At 39.1% G+C, this 20033-nt stretch overlaps 5 protein-coding genes across 5 annotated transcripts; 3 read left to right on the top strand and 2 right to left on the bottom strand.

The window, feature by feature from the left end:
• The first annotated feature begins 24 nt into the window (after positions 1 to 24).
• Positions 25 to 4037, top strand: LOC5510336. The gene is made up of 6 exons (XM_032379495.2): positions 25 to 575; positions 697 to 836; positions 1239 to 1503; positions 1885 to 2120; positions 2489 to 2706; positions 3385 to 4037. Exons 1-6 carry the CDS (start codon positions 557 to 559, stop codon positions 3464 to 3466), a joined length of 960 nt encoding a protein of 319 aa, XP_032235386.2. The 5' UTR covers positions 25 to 556; the 3' UTR covers positions 3467 to 4037.
• On the bottom strand, positions 3928 to 7207 carry LOC5510329 (iron-sulfur cluster assembly scaffold protein IscU). The gene is made up of 5 exons (XM_001630732.3): positions 7008 to 7207; positions 5848 to 5961; positions 5452 to 5562; positions 5025 to 5103; positions 3928 to 4687 (listed from the first exon to the last, which is right to left on the bottom strand). Exons 1-5 carry the CDS (start codon positions 7107 to 7109, stop codon positions 4617 to 4619), a joined length of 477 nt encoding a protein of 158 aa, XP_001630782.1. The 5' UTR covers positions 7110 to 7207; the 3' UTR covers positions 3928 to 4616.
• Positions 7208 to 7583: 376 nt separating this feature from the next.
• Positions 7584 to 11507, top strand: LOC5510328 (60S ribosomal protein L13a). The gene is made up of 8 exons (XM_001630762.3): positions 7584 to 7674; positions 8557 to 8629; positions 9200 to 9265; positions 9582 to 9683; positions 10119 to 10204; positions 10697 to 10756; positions 11079 to 11126; positions 11311 to 11507. The coding sequence occupies exons 1-8, from the start codon at positions 7621 to 7623 to the stop codon at positions 11464 to 11466; spliced, it is 645 nt and encodes a 214-aa protein (XP_001630812.2). The 5' UTR covers positions 7584 to 7620; the 3' UTR covers positions 11467 to 11507.
• A 731-nt stretch (positions 11508 to 12238) lies between these two features.
• Positions 12239 to 16022, bottom strand: LOC5510314 (protein arginine N-methyltransferase 9). The gene has a single exon (XM_001630731.3). It carries the CDS (start codon positions 15943 to 15945, stop codon positions 13444 to 13446), a length of 2502 nt encoding a protein of 833 aa, XP_001630781.1. The 5' UTR covers positions 15946 to 16022; the 3' UTR covers positions 12239 to 13443.
• Positions 16023 to 16065: 43 nt separating this feature from the next.
• Positions 16066 to 18201, top strand: LOC5510313 (protein CFAP95). Its single transcript, XM_001630761.3, has 6 exons — positions 16066 to 16267; positions 16376 to 16487; positions 17001 to 17128; positions 17379 to 17447; positions 17657 to 17717; positions 17895 to 18201. Exons 1-6 carry the CDS (start codon positions 16158 to 16160, stop codon positions 18078 to 18080), a joined length of 666 nt encoding a protein of 221 aa, XP_001630811.1. The 5' UTR covers positions 16066 to 16157; the 3' UTR covers positions 18081 to 18201.
• Positions 18202 to 20033: the final 1832 nt, after the last annotated feature.

Raw genomic sequence — 20033 nt, 5'->3', positions numbered from 1 at the left:
GGCGCAGGTAATTGATTCTAATTGATGGAAAGAATCCATTGCGCAGTTACGGGGTGCTTCCAACAAACAATCATGAACAAAAGCGATGACTGAGATCATATCTAAAGGGATTGAGGGCTTGACCGCGTGGATACATTTAATAATGACTTAGCTGATAGGCTACTGAGCCAATCGTCCTTGTTTTTGTTTGTTTGGCTCACAGACGTGATAAGAAACACATTGGTCAAAGCCAAGAAGTTAACGATAACAAATAGCCAAGAAAAAGTTGTACTTAATTCTTGTAAAGTTAAAATGAATTTCCTACACGCTACGATAGATAAGAGGCTTTTAACGGTCAACTCATAAAAGTGAATAAAGCAAAAATAGTAGTCTACCTGTGAAAGTCGATGGTGAGAGATCCTGGTAATCAGTCCCAGGATAAAAAGGCGCTCGGCTAACAGAACAACACAAGTTGACAACGACAACAAATACTATTACCGAAGGAACTCTCTTCTTTCAAAACCTCACACATCTAATTAGGCTTATAAGACAGAGGAGCATCCTATTCAACAACACAATGTCTAGTGACGATGAAGGTATGTTTTAATTTTTGGAATCTAATGCAGCATTTTTTTTTGCTTGTTAAATGTGTTTTTAGCTGCCTTACTTTCACTGTACTTTTTGAGCACTAAATGGCTGTTTCCCACTTTGACTCAGATATTCCCCCATTGGAAGATATGTCCGATCTTGTGGAGAAAATCAATAATATACGTGACATCAAGTTTGATAGTAAGCCACACTCGACCCCCACAACTACATGTAGAACACAGCCTGAAGCAAGTGATTCTGGATTAAATGTGAGTACTGTCCGTCTGTTTTTTTTCCTTCATTCTGTCTGTCTGTCCATGTAGTTGTGTCTGTCTGTCAGTATGCTGTGTCTGTCTGTTTTTTTTCTTCAGTCTGTCTGTCCGTATGCTGTGTCCATCTGTCCCATAAATAGCCTATCTGTCCATACAGTTGTCAATCTGTCCGTAAAGCCATGTCTGTCTGTCCCATATATGATAACCATAAAATCCAATGAAAACCTGATATTGTAATTCAAATACACTCAATTAATAAATACTTAATTAGAAAATTGTGTTAAATTCAGCTGGAAGATATTCTGTAAATATATAGGGATTTTTTTTTTGTTTTACAGAAAACCCTTCTTGTCTGTTTGTCCTATTTTTTCTTTTGTCATTCTTACATGTACTATCCAGACAGCAGCTTCAAAATCAACCTCAAAGCATTCCAAGGCATCAGATTCAACAACAGACACATTTGGCGGGTTCAAAAAAGGTTTTCTGCTTTCCTCAAAGCCTAGCAAATCACAACAGAAGATACCTCTGGCTACATCTGAAGCAACACAAAAATGTGATGATATACCATTCATTAAACCAAATACAGAAGCTGCTAAGAATGAGCGGCAAATACCTGAGGTTCAGGAAGCTATGAAGAGTGGTATTCCACTCCTTGATAACAAAGGTATACAAACTGTTGTCACAAGAAGATTTGCTTGCTTAGTAGAATCACAAGGGTAACACCATTTCATAAAAATATTTTTGCAATCTCAAGACTAAAACTAAGTTCAAACAGCATTTTATCAATGCGCCATATTCAATGCAAATGCATGCAAATGAAGATGACACAATCGACTTGATTCATTTGCAAGGATTTACATTGAATATGGCTCATGGATAATAAAACATTTGAACTTATCCTAAGTGAAGTATCTAGGATGAATTAATATAAACTGTAAAATGTTTCATATTGATTAGCTTTGATCCTTTTCTCTGCTGTGTTTAGCAGGCCCAAATTGTTGCTCATAACCATTTCTTATTTGTCCCTCCTTTTAACCAATATTAGATTGGATAACAGGAGATCTTCTTGAGAAACTCCAGAGCAACCCAGCTCTTTTCAAGAAGCTGATGGATCCACGGTTCTCCCAGGCTCTTGCCCAGTTGCAGTCCAACCCATGGGAAGCCTTTGCTTCGCTACAAGGAGACCCAGAGATGCAGGTGGCTTTGCAGGAGTTTTGTTCTCTGATGGGACAGCATTTCACTCAACTTGGTGATAAAGATGACCATTCTGTTGCTAATGAGGTTGGCGTTTTATATGTTTGGTGTTTCCCCTTGTTTTTCATCTGTTTTAGCTGTCTTTGTGCACCTGTTGTTTTCAATGTTCTGCAAACACTTGCCAAACAGTTTGTGTGCCTTTGAGTCTATTATAAAACTGTCGAATTCTCTGCCTTGTTGTCATTCTAGGTTTGTAGGGAAGTAAACAGTCTCTTAGAATTTTAGGCTGTGAGGTATTGCTATTCATAAAGAACATAAATTTAAGAAAAAATCCATTTTTGATAAGGGAGGTAAGTTTTTTTCATCACCATTGAAAAATCAACCCAAACTCCCTCTCAAATATTTAATGACCAAAATCTTATAATTACTCATTCTTTGTGTTCCTGTTAATATAGAGAGAGGCTCAAGAAGAAGCTATTGGCCTTGTGGAAAGAACGTCAACAGTACATGGTACAAAAAATCCTACAGCCTCTTCCTCACAACAGCCTTCAGCAGCCGATGAAAAGCAAATGAAAGAAATTCTCTCAAGACCTGATGTAAAGCTCACACTACAGGATCAACAGATACAGGGGATAATTGGCCTGCTAAGAAGTAACCCTGAAGCGGCACACAGGTATAAATCTTTTTCCTAGCCAGCACTTATCATGCTGACACTCCAAAAAAAGAGGTGGACAAAGTTGAAAATATTAAATGAAAGGCATATGGTTGATAAGACGAAGAGAATACAAATTCATCAAAATGGGGATATGTACCTACCCAATCTGATCCCCTCTCTGGATTCGCCCTCACTCACTTTTTGTTGTGGAGCTTAGGAATTTTGGCTGAACAGAGTTTGAAGTGGGGAAATGTTAAACAATTTTTAAAATAAAGCTTTGAAAATGATTGCATTTCTCACTTAAAATAGTCTGAAAAAAAAGTCCATGCATGATTGTGAACTGTATTACATAGTAATGTTAATGTATTGTTGTTGTTTTGAAAGAATCATTGAAAAGGATGTAATAACAAAAAAAGGAAATTATGATAAGAATCTAAACAAACCAAAATAATGGCTTTAATGTGCAGCAAAATGTACTATGGCTTGATGTACTATTTGGCTGTCTAATATTTATTTCATGGTACAAATACTGTTTAGTAGTTTAGGGGCCATTGCATTTTCTAGGGGTGATTGGCGATTTCTTCATGCACAAGATTTTTTATGCAAAGTGTTTGAACGTTTTTGGTGTTTTTGCTCACCCCTCCCTCAACTAGCTTATGGTTTGTCCCTAACGAGACAAAATATCTATTTTTACAGACAACTCCAGAAAGCATCTCCAGAAGTGCAGAGCAAGCTTAGAGTGTTAATTGATGCAGGACTTCTTGCGATTGCCAGATGAATACAACCTCAGGAGCCCAAAAAAATCACTGGCATTTGTAATTTGTACCTAGGGCATGGGGAGATGAAAAATAGTTTCGAGTCTAGCATTGCTGTTGATTTCGATTTTTAGTTTTAACTTATCTTTTGTCTGATTATTTAACACACTGGTAAGCAGTGTAATGGCTGTGTAAGGGAGCAATCAATGTGCTAGACAGAAAAAAAGACAAAAGATATGAAACACAAAGCTCAGAAACCATTTAATTTATTCAAACCAAAGCATTGAGGTGAGCCCTCTGTAACTAAGGTCTGAACAGGCCATTTGTGAATGTTTATACATAACTTATATTAATGGGGGGAACCATTGAAACACCTCATGAAATATGTTTTGTTTTGATCTTAAGGCTTTGAATATCCTTCGTTTCCCAGTGTGTACATTAAATGGAAGTTTCAATTTTATTCTCTAACAACAAGAACACCTTCTCCATAATATTGTTTTATTTCAATTTCTCTTTAATGTCCTAAATACAGCCTTTTTCTAACTTGACCAAATCTACTACCATCCTGATAAAATATAAAAAATGAATTCCCTACGTTGTTGTCAGTTCTTGGCTTTTTACTAACTATTATTCAGGGCTTTCACTACTGTTACATGGTTTAGCATAGTGGAATGGTAAATCCCAAAATGGTAATAACACACTACTGTTTTTTTACAGTCAGATGTGTCAAATTCATATGTACATTCTATTCACATCATTATAAATATTATTTGGCCCTCTGACACCTATATCAAGACAAGGAGTATGACCATTCTACTTACTCAAAGTAAATCTGCATGTTACTGGTTTGTTAACCTTTACTTATTTTACTAACGAGAAAAAATCAAAATTAGTCTCCTGTAAGCATTTTTCAGTATTTGTATTTTTCTTTCCATTGATGTAGCAAATTCACCCTTTTTTACCTGAAGAGTCTCCAATATTTGTAGAAAGTGGTAATCCCTTTAAATGTTATTCCCTCGGAGAGGGAACTGAATGATACAGGTGCTATAGGAGATTACATTATAAGACTTTTGCAAAGTCCCTGGAAGAGTATCTGCTACTTCCATGATTACCCAAAGGGTCTACTTTTCCTACTTTTTATACATCCAAAGGACTTGACAATGCATGACATCCTTATGCCTTTGCCTTGCCTTTTTTCACTTTGTAGTCATTCAATGCTGCTCTGATAGCATCTTCTGCAAGCACTACAAAATAGCAATGAAGATTAGACCATTAGCAAATTCTTCTGAAAAAGTTAGCCAAAGCAATTTAGGTTAGCCTGCAAAGCAAGCGTTTCTGTTAGGTTTCAGTGCAGAGAAAGACCAAGGTTTTTGATGTTTTGGCTGTGCACTGAAACCCAACAGAAACACTTGCTTCGTAGGCTAAATTTAGGCAGAGATACATAGAAGAATTAATCCAGCACTTCGGCAATAGACAGCATGTTAATTAGGCATTTTCAAAATTTTACAGTACCAGAATACTTGGGGACGAGAACATAATTAGGAGTCTGGGAAAAGATGTGATTTTTTGGCATGTACTTACTAGAGCAGTGTAGTTTGACAGGCGGGAGGCAGAGCTCCTTGGCAATATCTGTGTTCTTTATCAGCTGTGCTTCATCTACCTAAATGCAACAGTCAAGAAAATCATTAAAATGACAACTGTGGATGGTATCAGGGTATACCTCAAATTAAGACTTGACCAAATCATGTTTGAGAAAAAGGGCTGTCAAGTAAAACAGCCATCAGAAATGTCAACAACAAAAAGTCAGAAAACCATCAGCTGCCTCTGCCAAAGTTATTTCACTTAAGCATTAAGTTAAGGGCTGAAGCAGTGATGTGCCCTATCCCCAATATTCTCAAAAATTTAAAGGAAATTACCAGTAGGGTAGGGCTGTAACTCCCCCCCCCCCCCCCCCAATATTTCTAGGCCTGCTACAGCTCTGTAGTTGCATTGTATTGGAGTCACTTACTGATTTCCCTTTGACCCACTCAGTTGCTAGTGAGCTAGAAGCAATGGCAGATCCACATCCAAATGTCTTGAACTTTGCATCAATTATCTTGCCTTGCTCATCAACTTTAATCTGGAATAAAAAATGGCAGAAGTTTTAGGAAACTTTAGCCACTTCAATAATAAAACAATTATAAATTATGGTTCTGATTGACAAACAACCATCAAAACTATAAGAATTCTGTTGTGCTCTGATGAGTACTCAATTGCTTCTTTGCCTCATTGATTGGCTACTTAGCGGAAGTTCATGCAAATAAGTGAACATTTTCAAGATGGCACAGAATTGCAAAGAGAGTACAAAGCTTTCCTGTGGATGATGCCCCACCCCCCATAGCTTTTGAGAAGCCAGTATAAATACCTGTAGTTTCATGACATCACCACAGGCCGGTGCACCAACAAGTCCTGTACCAACTGTTGCATCATCTTTATCCAGTGATCCCACATTCTTAGGATTCTCATAATGCTCTATTACCTACAAATGCAGATAGTAGATATTTCAGTATATGTCACACCCACAAAGAAATAAAGGTTAAGATAGGTGCATCAAACAAAAAAGGTTTTGGAATGTCATTATTGATTCTGACATGCAAAAACAAAAGATTTAAATTAAATATGCAAGTCACTACTCAAAGTTTAAACCTTTTGATTTTGGAATAAATAAAGCTCCCATCCCCTCTAAATAAATGTAAAAAATACACCCCTTGAGCATTGAAAATTTAGCTCACATTGACATGTTCATATTACAACACAGGCCTATTTATTAATCTTTCAACTTCTTTATCCATATAAGGGCAAGTTTTGTTATCAGTCAATTCAGAAGCTTGATTTTTTTTTTACAGAAATGAAATAAGCACCCCTCCCCAATAAGCCCCCCCACCCCTACCCCCCTAAAGACCCAAAAAATTAAAAAAACTGCCCTGGGCGGTTATTCAAAACATTACGATAAATGAATAAATAAAAATATTTTGTATACAAAAGCGTTGAGGTTTCTTCTAAGCGGGATAAGGATTTATGGTTTGTTAATCAACCAATGAGAGCACATGTAGGACCAAGCTGTATAATAATCAGATAGTCAACTCATGACACCACAACATCCTGAGAAGAAATCTGTTCATATAGCATGGAGGAGGGATAGAAATGTTATTGCGTGCAACAAAAAAAGCTCTGAAAAGCACTGAATCCACGGCCGCTTCTCATTCAAAATACGAGAGTGAAAGACAAACGGCACGAACCAAATCACCCTTTGACTGACATGCACGAAGGGACGTGATCAACGCGTGTCTTTGAACTGTTTGTGTTTGCCGATTGTAACTGCGAAATCACACTGAACCCGAAAACTCACAGGATTAAAGAACACTGATAATAAAAAGCGAATCAAATCAGCCTCTTAACCGATATCCGACTAGCCTCATGTTGACACGGCATAGCTCAAGATCGGAAATTTCTTACGTGATTAGGAAGGGCACTTAGCAGTGCAGTTATGCAACTACTCCTTCGATTTCTGTCGCGATTACTCACATTTTTATGGTAGTTTGAGGCCGGAACGGTTGCTCTAGCAGTTGTAGTAGACTGAAGAATTCTCCGTGATGCACAAATTCCTGCTCTAGCAACAAAAGACATTATTTTTAGGCTTGTTTAGCGTGTAGAACAATGCAAGTTTTTCTCCCAGCCCTATCAAGGTTCAACTATGAAGACGTGAAATGCAACGTGAGATGTGAAAATAGACCATAATACGCACTTGAGTGACGTCACTGACTACACAGCGACCCCAAGCAAAGCTAGAATAATTTTGAGGCTCTAGATGTGTTCATTTTTATCATGAAACCTGTGGATTTGCGATGAATGCAAAAATATGGATTTTTTCTGTGTAGCTATTTGTTTGACGGGAAAAACAAAGCTATCAGTATTTCTATTGCATGAGCGTATTCAATATTTCTATAATTATACGATCTGAGCAATTTCCAGGTGAACATAATATGTATAATACATAAATTAAGTAAAATAACATCAACAACTCAGAATAGAATAAACAAACAAACAGCAATAACTATTTCTTATGTCACGTGCTCCCTGTGTGGTCCCAGGTTCCGACCCTGGCTCGTCCGCGGGCCGCCCCTCATGTTCGCGGCCCATGTGTAAGTTCTCTCTCTTTCTTCCACCGCTTGCAGCCATGGGCTTCGAAAAGGTAAAATGGCGCAAATAAACCTCTTCGAAACACGCGAAAACGATAATAATACCCACTCTTCACACTCAATACGGTTAAATACTTATCAAGGCTCGTATACAGATGAATAAAAGTTAAGTTACTAATTCTAATGGGGTGAAAATATGAGTTTAAGTTTGCTGTATTTGAAACCGGTTTTTCGTTGAGATGGCCATGTGATGAAACTAGTTCGATAGTAAAGTAACAAGTTCTTCTCGAAATCTTTTATTTCTTTGACATTACTCGAAAGTCATATCCGTAGAATATATTTATATGTTTTCAATGGCTTTTCTATTGTCAATGTTTATGTTTTCACTGGAAAAATAGTAAGGATATGTAGAATGTTACTAATAAGTGAGCTTTATAAACTCTGAAACTGGCTCTAACCGTCCCAGTTGCACCATTCCCATGACTATGGACAATGTTTGGCCATAATATGTTTTAATTCTTGTTATGTATACACCTATTTCACAAAAGGTTGTCAGTGCAAATGGCTTATGGGTACTAATTATTTGTAAAATAAAAGGTGTTAAATGAAGTCCAGCAATGTCAGAGCAAAGCATTGGTAACCTTTAATTGATAAATATTTTGATTTATCCATATTCTTCGAGATACATAGTTACTTTCGGTCGTAGAACTGCCACATGCCTATCGCCATGTGCCATTTGCACTGACAACCTTTTGTGAAATAGGTGTATGTAATAGTGTTCCAAGCTTAGCCAAAATTTTGATTTAAATGATGTCTCAAGGTAACCTTGGTAAAATTTCTCTTCCCAAATTCTCAATAACACGACAAATTATACCCCTCAGCCTGGGTTAAAGCTTGTCATCTAATTGGTTCCTAATTTTAATTTCTCTTTTCAGCAAATTGTTATTGATGGCGCAGGCCACTTGCTCGGTCGGCTAGCCTCAACCGTAGCCAAGAGCATCCTGTCAGGTCTGTAGCTTGTATTGCCACTTGCATAGGTGATGTAGACCAGTATCTATGGCCTGTATCAGGGGTAGTAATGGTTATTTTTGTTATCCTTGAATGGCCTTTCTTGTTAATCGTAAATCATGAAAAGGACAAATTGAAAACCATGATTCGTGATTGGCGAAATTTGATCAGCGTGAATCGTGATCTTTGCTCTTTAAAAATTGTGAATTGTGATTTCCAAGTAAAGACTGATCCTTGTCGTCAGTGTATCGTGAAATGTGATTTACGATTTTTGAAACTTGTGAAACGTGCAAGGACCGCCCTTACCGCCCCTGTGTTATTGTTTCCATAGCCTGATACAAATTCTCTCTCACCAAATGGGATGTTCAATTTGATTTTATGTAGGTAGTTTTAGAAAGTTCAGAGGCTAATGGGTGATTTTTTCTTGAATTGTGCTTCTATACATGCTTTTCATTATAGTTTGTTGTTGTTGTTTCAAGAATAAACCCTTTGTCTCTATAATTGTAACACAGTAACCTCTGATATATGCATTTTAAAATGCTTATTCATGACAATTTTCTGTTTATGTAGGTCAGCGTGTTGTTGTTGTCAGATGTGAAAAAATCTGCATCAGTGGAAACTTCTACAGAAACAAACGTAAGTATAACTTTCATACCCAAAATTACATGTCCAGCATTAACCCCCCTCCCCCCCCCCCCCCCAGAAAGAAAAAGAGTCAGAGAATTGGGATATTTGCAGAGGGGGGAATGACTTGGGTTATGGTTGTACAAATTTTATAACAGGCTTCATTTCTCTGTTCAAAATAAACATTTTTTTTGTTTACTATGTTAGAAATTTGTAATTTAAGATTGTTCTTTTTAGCTTACAGCGAATTCTTAAATGTTATTTTTTTATTTCTATGAGACCTTACAAATTGGCTAGCTAACTTTAAATATATTTTACACATTGACAGTGAAGTACCTTGACTTCTTGCGGAAGCGAACCAACACAAAGCCCTCTCATGGCCCGTTCCACTTCAGGGCACCCAGCAGAATATTCTGGAGAACAGTCCGTGGTAAGCATGTAATAACAGTTAACCATGATCACTATATAAAGAGAGTGGTTGCTACAGTAAGCATTTCTGTTTTGTGGTCAAAATCTCTTTATAAAAACTCTTACTTGAGTTGAAAGAACCCAAAAGAGATAAGTTATTCGGCAGGCATTAGAATTTGTGTTTATTTTAGTTCTAATTTTTTACTAGATGATAAAAAAAAATGCTGAATACTGCACACATGATGTTTCTTTTATATTTTGACTTTGTTTGGCCACTTAGATACAGGGAAAATGTTTAAAATGCCTGGGCAAAAAGTAAAACTTTAAACTTGCTTTGACCACCATTGATTTTTATTGCTATAAAACTATACATGAAACTTTATGTTTATAGTAATATTTGTAGCAACATTCTACTGATGTGGCTGATAGTTGTAACCTTAATGTTGATGTTCTGAAGGCATGATCCCCCACAAGACAAAGAAAGGCACTGAGGCCATGAACCGTATGAAGGTGTTTGATGGTGTCCCTCCCCCATACGACAAGGTAAACTAGTCACTCGTACGACTATTAATGAATTACTATGCATTTTTTTCCTATCCTAAAGGTGCCTCTCTGCATAGTTTAAACGTTTCCACAATGGACACCTGTTGTGCCAGAAATATGTGCTGATTATACAGTAATTTCAAGTAATAATTAACCAGCTAACTTTTTACACCGAACAAGCAAACTGTGTAACACTCATCATGTGCCATTTATAATGTACCATGTTATGTATTATGCAGGTAAATGGGCCCTGTTATTAGATATAATGTTGGCATTATTATATGATATATGGTATACACTTTAACATTTCAGTGTTCATTTAGACGGGTGTTTAGTGCCGGATTGATAGGCATTTTATGAAGAGGGCTATAAACCGTTTACTCCTGTAATGCCCAAACACCTGTTTTCATTTTATGAAGGGTGCTTTAATAAATAATTAAGCCATTATCTAGTATTGTGTAGTGTCCTGATGGCAGTGTTTTGTATCTGCAGGAAAAGCGTATGGTGGTTCCATCGGCTCTCAAGGTCATCAGGTTGAAGCCTGGACGCAAGGTAAACATGGTGGTGTTGCTTTGTTTGCATTTAAGAAACTGACAAATATTAACTGGAAACAAAAGTTAACAGAATAATACAAATTTATATTCCAATTGCTCATGTTCTTGCCATACCATTAAACTTAGATTTCCTAATTATAGTTTATCAGGGGACTGTCAAAATCTATGTGGCAAAATGATTTTCATGTGATGCCTTTGAGTTCTTAAATTAATTCTCAAAATAATTGAAAATAATTATTTCCATTGTCATCCTTGTTGTCATCTGTGTATTCCATAGTCCCTATTCAATACACTGAGTGTTGTCCCTGTTTTTTTTCTAGTTCTGTGTCCTTGGAAGACTATCACACGAGGTCGGATGGAAATACCAGGTATGTTGTCTCTTTTTATAACTGAAAAATGAAATAAGCACCCAGAGTTCTGAAACAGGCATTTGCAGTACATTTTATTCATTTTATCATACACCTGAGCCCACTCAAGAACCGAGACTAGTACCATAGAAGTACTATCTACCCAGTAGTACCACAAGTTCTAACCTCTGTTTGTTTTTCTCAGGACATCCTGGAGACTCTTGAAGAGAAGCGCAAGGCAAAATCTAAACTGTACTTCGAACACAAGAAGAAAGTCCAGAAGCTCAAGCAAACTGCTGAGCTCAACAAGGCCGATGAGCTCAAGTCTGTCAACAAGACGCTTGCAGGCTATGGCTACTGAGATGCCCTTGTAGCTTTTGTGGAATAAATTGAAATATTGGAGCAATTGTTGTGATTGATTTACTGAGAGGGGAATTGCATGCTTTCAGATGTATGGTGCTGGGCCCTGCTTCCAGAGCCCTAAACGTAGCTAGCAAGATTTTATGAACTATCTTCTTGTGCACAGTTATTGTAGCATTGAGCTGGGCTTGTAGGTAATTGATAGATGTATGAGGCTCTGGTACTTGGCTAAGGTGCCTTGGTTTTTTAGGGTTAACTGGTAATAGCATTGCCACCAGTTCTCATGAGAAGCCCAGCGACATAGCCAGGATATTTAACAGGGGGGGACCCAAAAGGCCTTTTCAAGGCATTTTCTCCTGTATTTTAGTTGTCTCTTACATTTATTGTATTTTTGGCTGCTAGAAGGGGGGCCTTGGCCACCCTCCTGGCTACACCCATGAAGCCGTTCTTGGTATCGATGATGCAATAGGGGAGGGGGCTCAACTGCTTGTTACAAAGAATCTAGTTGTGTGAGAAGGCATGCTGCACTATGTGATACACTAATAACTGTTCTGCATCATTACTTTCTACTTGATTATACATACCTGAGTTAATAAAACTCATTTGTATATCACTGGAGGGCTAGCTATAACTTAACATACATGTGGAAAGCCAGTAGTTGCTGAGAGTGTGGGTGCACAGGCAAGATGTATTGTTAGGTTTTGACTAGAAAATCGGGGATTGTCTGTAGCCCGACATACAGCGCATTGCAAAACAAGGCACATTCAATCAAATTTAGGGAATTTCATGATTTACTATCAGAATTTGGCTTAACAAACTCATTTACTCAGCCTTTGGTTGATCTGCAATTTTGGGACTGTAGCATACATCTGTGTATATGGCACCAAATAAAAACTAGGATACCTATTGGCAGGGGTGGGGTCTGGCAGCACCCTCCTAATGTAAATGATTTCGATGGTCCAAGGGGGGTGTTCAATAGATAGGAGGCGTTTATTAGAAAGGGGCGTTCTTTATGAATCGGATCACCTATATTATAGCCTGCATAGCAAGCGTTTCTCGACATAAGTATCACCCAGTAGAAGCCAAACTCAGATTAAATTTGATTTATATTACCGAAATTCCTGTCACTTTTTTTAAGCTGGGAGGGAGTGTATGGGGGGCATTTATTAGAGAAGGGTGTTCATTACAAATTTTTAAGCTTAGGGGCAGGGTTCATTAAAGATAGGGGTTTTTCTAGCCTGCTTGCATGCAGTACTTGGTGTTATTATCGCGGAAAACCCTCTCCGTTCAGTGATCAGGCGCCATCTTGTATTTTAAGCCATGTGGTTCCCCCCCTACCCTGCGTCCGTTTTTGCGCTCGCCCCAGGAACCATGCAGCTTAAAATACAAGATGGCCCCCGATCACCAAACGGAGAGCGTTTTTCGCAATAATAACACAGAGTACTGCCTGCAAGCAGGCTTTTCAGAACTAAGGAGTTTATTAGATCATTCACGGTACCCATGCTAAAAATTTTCAATCCCTCAAAATGTCACCCCACCCACCTGATTTTTAGTTTGAATAAACTTTCTCAAGTATCAAGTAAATAACAATGTGACTGAACTTCTACATATATAATAAAATAATAAAAATAAAAAATATATGGTTGAGATTTCATTACAGAAAATATGCAAGACCTCCCTGGTGAGCAAGTCTGAGTAACACCTGGGGTACCCTGTTAGCAGAGCTTTCTTCCTGTTTTTTTTTTATTTTTTATCAGTTCACTAATCCATGTTGCGTCTCTATTCTGATCTCATTTTACAAACGAGACACTAATAAGAGAACCGGCAGAAAAAAAACGGAAGAAAGCTCTGTTAGCAGGGTACCCCTGGGTTCGAGGTTATGGGTTCATAATCCCATGCAAATGCAAAAGTGATGTTTTTTTTTTTACAAATATTTGATTAAACTTGTACAAAAATATGTCAATTCTTGTTTGTGGTATCACTGAGCACTGGGCTTGGTTACCACAAGCGATATGCAGCTTCCTTTTAGCATAACCTCTACAACTACCTCATCACCTTTAGAGACTTTGATTGGTTTGGTAACGACACACACTGCTTGTCGCCAGTGTGAGCCAGGGTAACCCCTGCTATATGTGGACAATGTGTGGGAACCATCCAGTGCCATGTTGAACCAATACGGGAGAGCTTGGATAACTCCATCATTTGTTATCTTCACCTTGTGTTTAGAACTCAGCTCTAACATCTGAAGTAAGTCCTCATCTTTCTGGGATGGCTTCATGAAATCAAGAGTGAAGAGAGTGAATTCCTCTGAGAGTCGTGTATACGGCAGAGATGAGAGCTCTACATTCACTTGGGTGGAAACATGAAAAGCATTCATGTAATCAGTTATCTTTAACCCTAAAGTGTTCTCATCACTAACAACCTTGCAAATGTTCATCAGAGCTGGTGACTCAATGAACATGCAGTAGACAGTTATCACACTAGGGATCACCATGCTCATATCTTTTCTTAGCAAGCAGCCTTTGGAGAACACAATATCTTCAACAGCTTGTGGCTGAAGCACACCAGATGGCTCCACTAGATCAGTTAGTAGCAAATCCCATGACTGGCCCCTTGTTGCAATATCCTCTAGCTCCATGTCACCATAAAATACTTTATCAGGGATCCCATTGGCAACACTAATGGCCTTTGTTGCAAGGCAGTTAGTAGAATGAGGAAGTATGATCTCTGTTGCACCAGCTCGCGCAGCAACAAGAGCTTGTAGTTGGAGTCCCCCATGAGACAGGCAGACTACTTTGCACCCATTTCCTTGCTTAAGAATTTCTTTGATTGATCTATCAATGGCATCTCGCCATGTTGTATGGTAGATATCATCATTTGCTTTAAGCATAAGAGGAGGGGGGATAATGGCTAGACAACCTCTCTGATCAACCATCACTTCGGTCTTTACATTTGAATCTAACAGAGACTCGCCTCCCTCGATTTCCATAGCTGTGACCTCAGCCCTTGAGTTTAATACCCCAACACAACTGCCTTTTCTGGTATTTGAAGGCTCAATACTGGTGCACTGAAGGCTTACAAACTCTTCATTCAGTCTACCTTTGATAACAATAGACTGCCCCTTATCAACACTTACAAGCCATTCATTATCTGTCTCCACCATTTTCCCAGGCAAATGATGAGGATAAACAGGAAACACAGCTTGTTCCCAGCACAGAGAGCCTTTACCTGGTGCAGTACTTATGGTTGTAGTCTCATCTAAGTGTAAGTCAAACCACACTGCAATTGCATCCATATTTCCTGGCTGAGACACTGGGACTATGACTTGAGGTTTGCGCTCTGAGCACAGTGTACTTGGTTTAGTAAAGTCATATTCTGTTATAACAAATGGCTCAGTGAGGGGCTTGTAACCCCCTTGCAGTGAGTCCAGGCATTCTGTGGTGTAGGGTTCTATAGCCTCTTGGTCCAAGTGAGTGTTTTCTTGTTCTAGCTGCTCACCACCAATAACTTTTACAATTCTCACATTAAAGCCTGCAACATTTGGACGACAATAGCTCTGATGTCTAATGTCTGAAGACTCTATGACCTGACCATACAGTTTTGCACCTCTAGGTATGACCATAGGAGATATACCTGAAGTCCTGACAACCCCATCTATCTGTTGCTCCGTTGATGTAATGCTTTTCTTTTCCTGAAGCAGAGCCTCCCATGCATGAGAAATCGTCTTCAGGATTCCCTCACCTAACAGCCCACAATCTAACGTTTCTGTACATACTAACGAGACCCTCCCTGGTAAGTCTTTGCCAATGAGCAAATCAGTTGACTTCTTATGTATAACCTCAATAAAACTTTCCATCTGATTGCCTAGTAATACATCTTTGGATAGCTCATACATTGTCTTTGACATCTCACATGCGTAGACCTTTTTGGCCCCAGCCTGGACAGCAAACATACTCAGTATACCTGATCCGCTTCCAATGTCTAGCACAATATCACAGCCATTAGAGACAGCATTACTGATAGCTTTCTTGTAGGCAAGATTGCGCTGTCGGTCGTTTAACATGCGAAAGTGCCAACGCTCAACAAGGGCACTTGCTACGCTCTCTAGGCCTTCTCTCGCAATTGTGCTTGAAGGATTTAGCTGAATTGCGCGTCTGAACATGCAGGCTGCTTCATCCGTTAGACCGAGTTTGAGAAGGGTCGCGCCGATGTTAGTCAACAGAGTCTCGTTGTTTGGGTAAAGCTGCAAAGCTTGCTGGAAACAAGTCATTATTTTACCAACTTCTTTATGCGATTGCAAAACGTCGACCCATTTGCACAAAGCTATCAGAAAGTCAGACTCCATATCGGGCTTCCACGAGGGAGCGACATTTCCAAGAAAGACAAAATGAGCCAAAGCATCGCCATATTTCTCATTTTGGAGGCAGGCCCGGCCAGCTCGTAGGTGTTTTAAATGCTTGGCGCTTCGAGAACCGTTCATCTTCAATAGAACATTATTTGTGCATCAAATGATTTTCCAGCACGTTTGCCATGTTTGAATCCGCGGTCTCTATCAGCGGTCTCTCCGATAACATGAGATCGAGGCGTTGTCATGGACGCAATGTAATCAAATTCGAAAACCCTCTCACAGCAAAAGCCTTCTTAGTGTTGCGTTGATTTTACTGTTCACAAGCTTTTAGCGCAATTTTTGCAATGTCCGGGAAAACAAATCCTTATATTCCAGATGGAACCGAGCGTAAAGGATCCCTATTTCTTCGCTCAGATCACATGGACTACAGTAGACCAGCTTTAGTTTCCAACTGGTAGGTTTACCTCTAGCTACTCTGTTGTTTACTTTCGAGATATAATGGCGATAACCTTTGTTGAGGCTTTTCGTAAACGTTTGATTCATGTTTCTTTTTGTGGCACAGGCACCAAGCAAGGGAAGCAGAGCCTAAAACATATGACATCAAGGATTATTTACCGGAAAAGAGAAACCTCCACAATTCGACCTACAAAAGGATCGGAGACGTAACTGACGGGGTAAGTAAATGAAAGAACATAGAAGAGCAGCGTGCAGTAGAATGAAATACTGAAGGGAAAATGGCTTAAAATCCAGGATACGGTGCTGTTATTCTTGAAGCATGGAAAGGGCAGACGAAATCAGGAAAACGAGAGATGGGCAGAAGAAATCAGGAAAACGAGAGGTTTATATCAGGGATGGACTAGCTAGACTTTTAGACTTAAAGTTTTAAACATTAGATGCAATGTTGTTGCAAGAGTTCTCTCAGAGCCGACTTTTTGACATCTAGATTGAGACATATATTGGCATAATGTACATCATACTGTCTTGTTTCCCGAAATTTACAGTATCTCCGTGGGTAAGAAAGATGGGTTGGTCGATCTGGAGATAAGGCATTCACCTAGACTACCATGTTGTGACGCTAGGGGTTTGAGAGTTTGCCCAATCTAGAAGAAATAATTTTCATCTCAAATGCCAAAGAAGACATTGACCTATCCCAATGATTTTTGTCACGTTTTTTGTAACATTTCCAGTCGCTGCCAAAAACTTCTAGTCATGACCAGATGGAACAGGCAGTCAAGCTCAAGTCAGATTTCCAGACACGGGATACTCGCCGTCAAATGGTTGACATGTCTTCTTACTATAACACCAACTTTAACAGGTATTATGTTAGCTTTGTTTTGTGGTGTTCAAAAGGTTTTTTGTGACGTTATGGAAAGAAATTCCAGATGGAGACTCAGAATGTTAATCTAATAAATTCCAAGAAAAAGTCAATTGAAAGTCCAAGAAATAGTGTATGGTGTTAAAATAGACAATTTGCCATCTCTCCCTTTCTCTCTCTATCATATATATATATAGAATATATGTGTGTGTGTCAGTGAAACTTATTCCAGTTGTGATATTGTTTTCAGGGACACAGGAGCTCCAGATAGAGGATTTGGGAGTGTTCTTCCAAGACATCCTCCAAACCATGATAAAAGGTCAGTAGGAAAGTACATACCTGCCAACTCAAGATGATAGAGTCTCCCAGTTTTGTGACAAGCTAAGTCTGACTCCTTGCTTCTTGGCCGAAAATATCTCAGTGAACAGAAGCTACTGTTCTAGCTAATCCTCTAAATCACAAATTGCTGAACAAAAAGACAATTCCTTATTTGATTATACTCATATTTATCTATTCCTCTTTGTGTAGATACTTAGACACCACTTACAAAGTAGACTACACCTCCCCTCATCATTATGAACCTGCAAAGGTGAGTAGACACATCTTGGTATTTAACTACAACTACAAGGAAGCCACGACCACCCATTGTCGACAAATTCTAGCTATGTTCCCTATGATGAAAATCTTAGTAAGAATCATAAATTGGGTTGGATATATTCTCTTGTGTTGTCAAATCTTTTCTTATGTAATTTATTTTTCTCATAAGACGCCACCACCAGAGCCTGACATGTCCCCTCTGTGGAGAAAGTGCCACTCTCAATTCACAGATGTTGATGATTATCGTCGCCATGGTAACAACACTTGGCATGAGGAGTCAGGTCTATATGCAAACAGTGAAGTGAAGCGCACATTTATCAAATCAACCAATACGATACCAGAGCGACTCTCCTGATTTTTAATTTAGTTTTTTTTATTGCAAATGATGTTATTTACATTCAAGTATTGATGTTTTATTATTATAACTATCTAGTGTATTTTATAATGTACAATAAAACAAGATTTTTGGTGTTTCAGATATACTTGTGATAAAATGACAATACAGTTATGATCATGGTATTCTTGCAATCAGCAAAAAATGGAGTTTATAGATTAGGCAGGGCAAAATACCCCCACCCCCTATAAATGTTGGATTGTTGTCTGAATCATGCTCTGTGTGTTTTCTTGAACAGTCACAGAACATTCGTCTAACTATATAACAAATAAAATAACCTTATAATTTCTTTAAGATTTATCATTATCCATTACAAAAACTTGTCGTAGGTTCAGATGGCAGGGAGTGTCCATTAAATAAACTGGGGGGGGGGGGGGGGGGAGTATGAATGTTCTCATGAACCCTACTGAAATCCTGGGGGTTTTGAAGGGGGGAGGGGGCAGCAAAATAATTTTTTCACTGAAGGGAACAGGCCTGTAGCCTGAATCAAAATTTACAGAGGCAAAGCTAGCCACTGGATGATAAATCCATTAAAAGCAGCTTTTTTATCCAATACTTTTCAATTGTGAAACACTAACATCAATTTTTTTAGGGAGGCGAGTGCCTCTCATGCTGGCCCAGATTCAAAATCTCTCCTCCCCCTCAGGGTATTAATATTGCAAAGCGTGCTACTACGGCAAGGGCGGTAGGAACAGAGTTTGATAATTCCCTCTAATTTGGCTGAAATGTTGTTTGCAACATGCTATCCATGTTTGACTAGAAAAACCTGGTCAAGTTTCGTTGCGTAATCTGAGCAGCTACCCCATGGCGCATGAACTGCCCCTGATAGGCTAGCCAAAACGTGCCTGACTAATAAAACAAGGCACATTTCAGCCAAGCTAGAAGGTATTTTTAAACTCTGTTCCTACCGCCCTTGCTATGGTCACATTTACCAAGTTTTATCCAGGATTGGCCTAGAGGGGGTGGGGGCGCAGTCACAGGTATCATATGGAAAAATCATAGTATTTAATTCCTTAATAAGGAATGACCCAAGTTTTGGTCAAGGGGGGGGGGGGGGGGTGCGCGCACAGATCAGGATTATGGCCACACTAAAGTGTGTTGTACTGTAAGTGTTGAATTCTTAACTTTTGAACACTTCTTTGATGCTCATGGGTGCAAGAGTGCCCTTTTGGGCATGTGGTGGGATGCGTAGATAGGTACAGCTCTTCATCTCATCAAACAACCCAGTAGGCTTCTCTGAGTGGGTGGACCTGTCAAGGACCCTAAAGTAGCTTACACTTGGAAGCAGGCAGGGTAGAGACTGGGTTCGCACGCTGGGGACACGCCTTGGGGCTTCTTGTTCTTCCTGGAAAACATCATCTTCATCATCGCCATTATCAGCATTCTCTGCAATTTTGTTTTCCTCATCACTTGACTTTCTATTTTTAAACTCTTCAAGTTTAGCGTTGAACATTTTCAGCCTTGTTTCCAAGCTATCCAATGTGACAGGAGGAGACAATGAGTTATTCACAACACCCCCCACAGTCAAATTCCTCACCCTACCCCCTGTGGGTACATGTTTTTTAATTGACCTCACAGTCTGTGACATCGACCTGCGAAGTATTCTCGGACTGATGCCTGCTTTTATATACACTTTTCCTCGATCAACCACAGTTATCTCCTCAAGAGTAACTGTTCTTGGGCTGAGCATGCCATTGTTATTAACATCAATTTGAGCGGGTTGTGCACTTGATAGAGAGAACCTACTGAAGCCACTATGGCGGCGTCTCACTGCTTGAGGACTTGTCAGCGGAGAGCAGGGAAGCGATCGTGTTCCGTGTCTCGCTAGGGGCAAAGAAAGGCGGTGGGCGTCACTCTGATAGCGTCTTGTTACATGTGGACTTGTAACTGGTGACCCGGGTAAAGACGTTGTGT

The sequence above is a fragment of the Nematostella vectensis genome, chromosome 14 (genome assembly GCF_932526225.1).
Source record: "Nematostella vectensis chromosome 14, jaNemVect1.1, whole genome shotgun sequence".
NCBI lineage: Eukaryota > Metazoa > Cnidaria > Anthozoa > Actiniaria > Edwardsiidae > Nematostella > Nematostella vectensis.
This window is presented reverse-complemented; position numbering and strand designations above follow the sequence as displayed.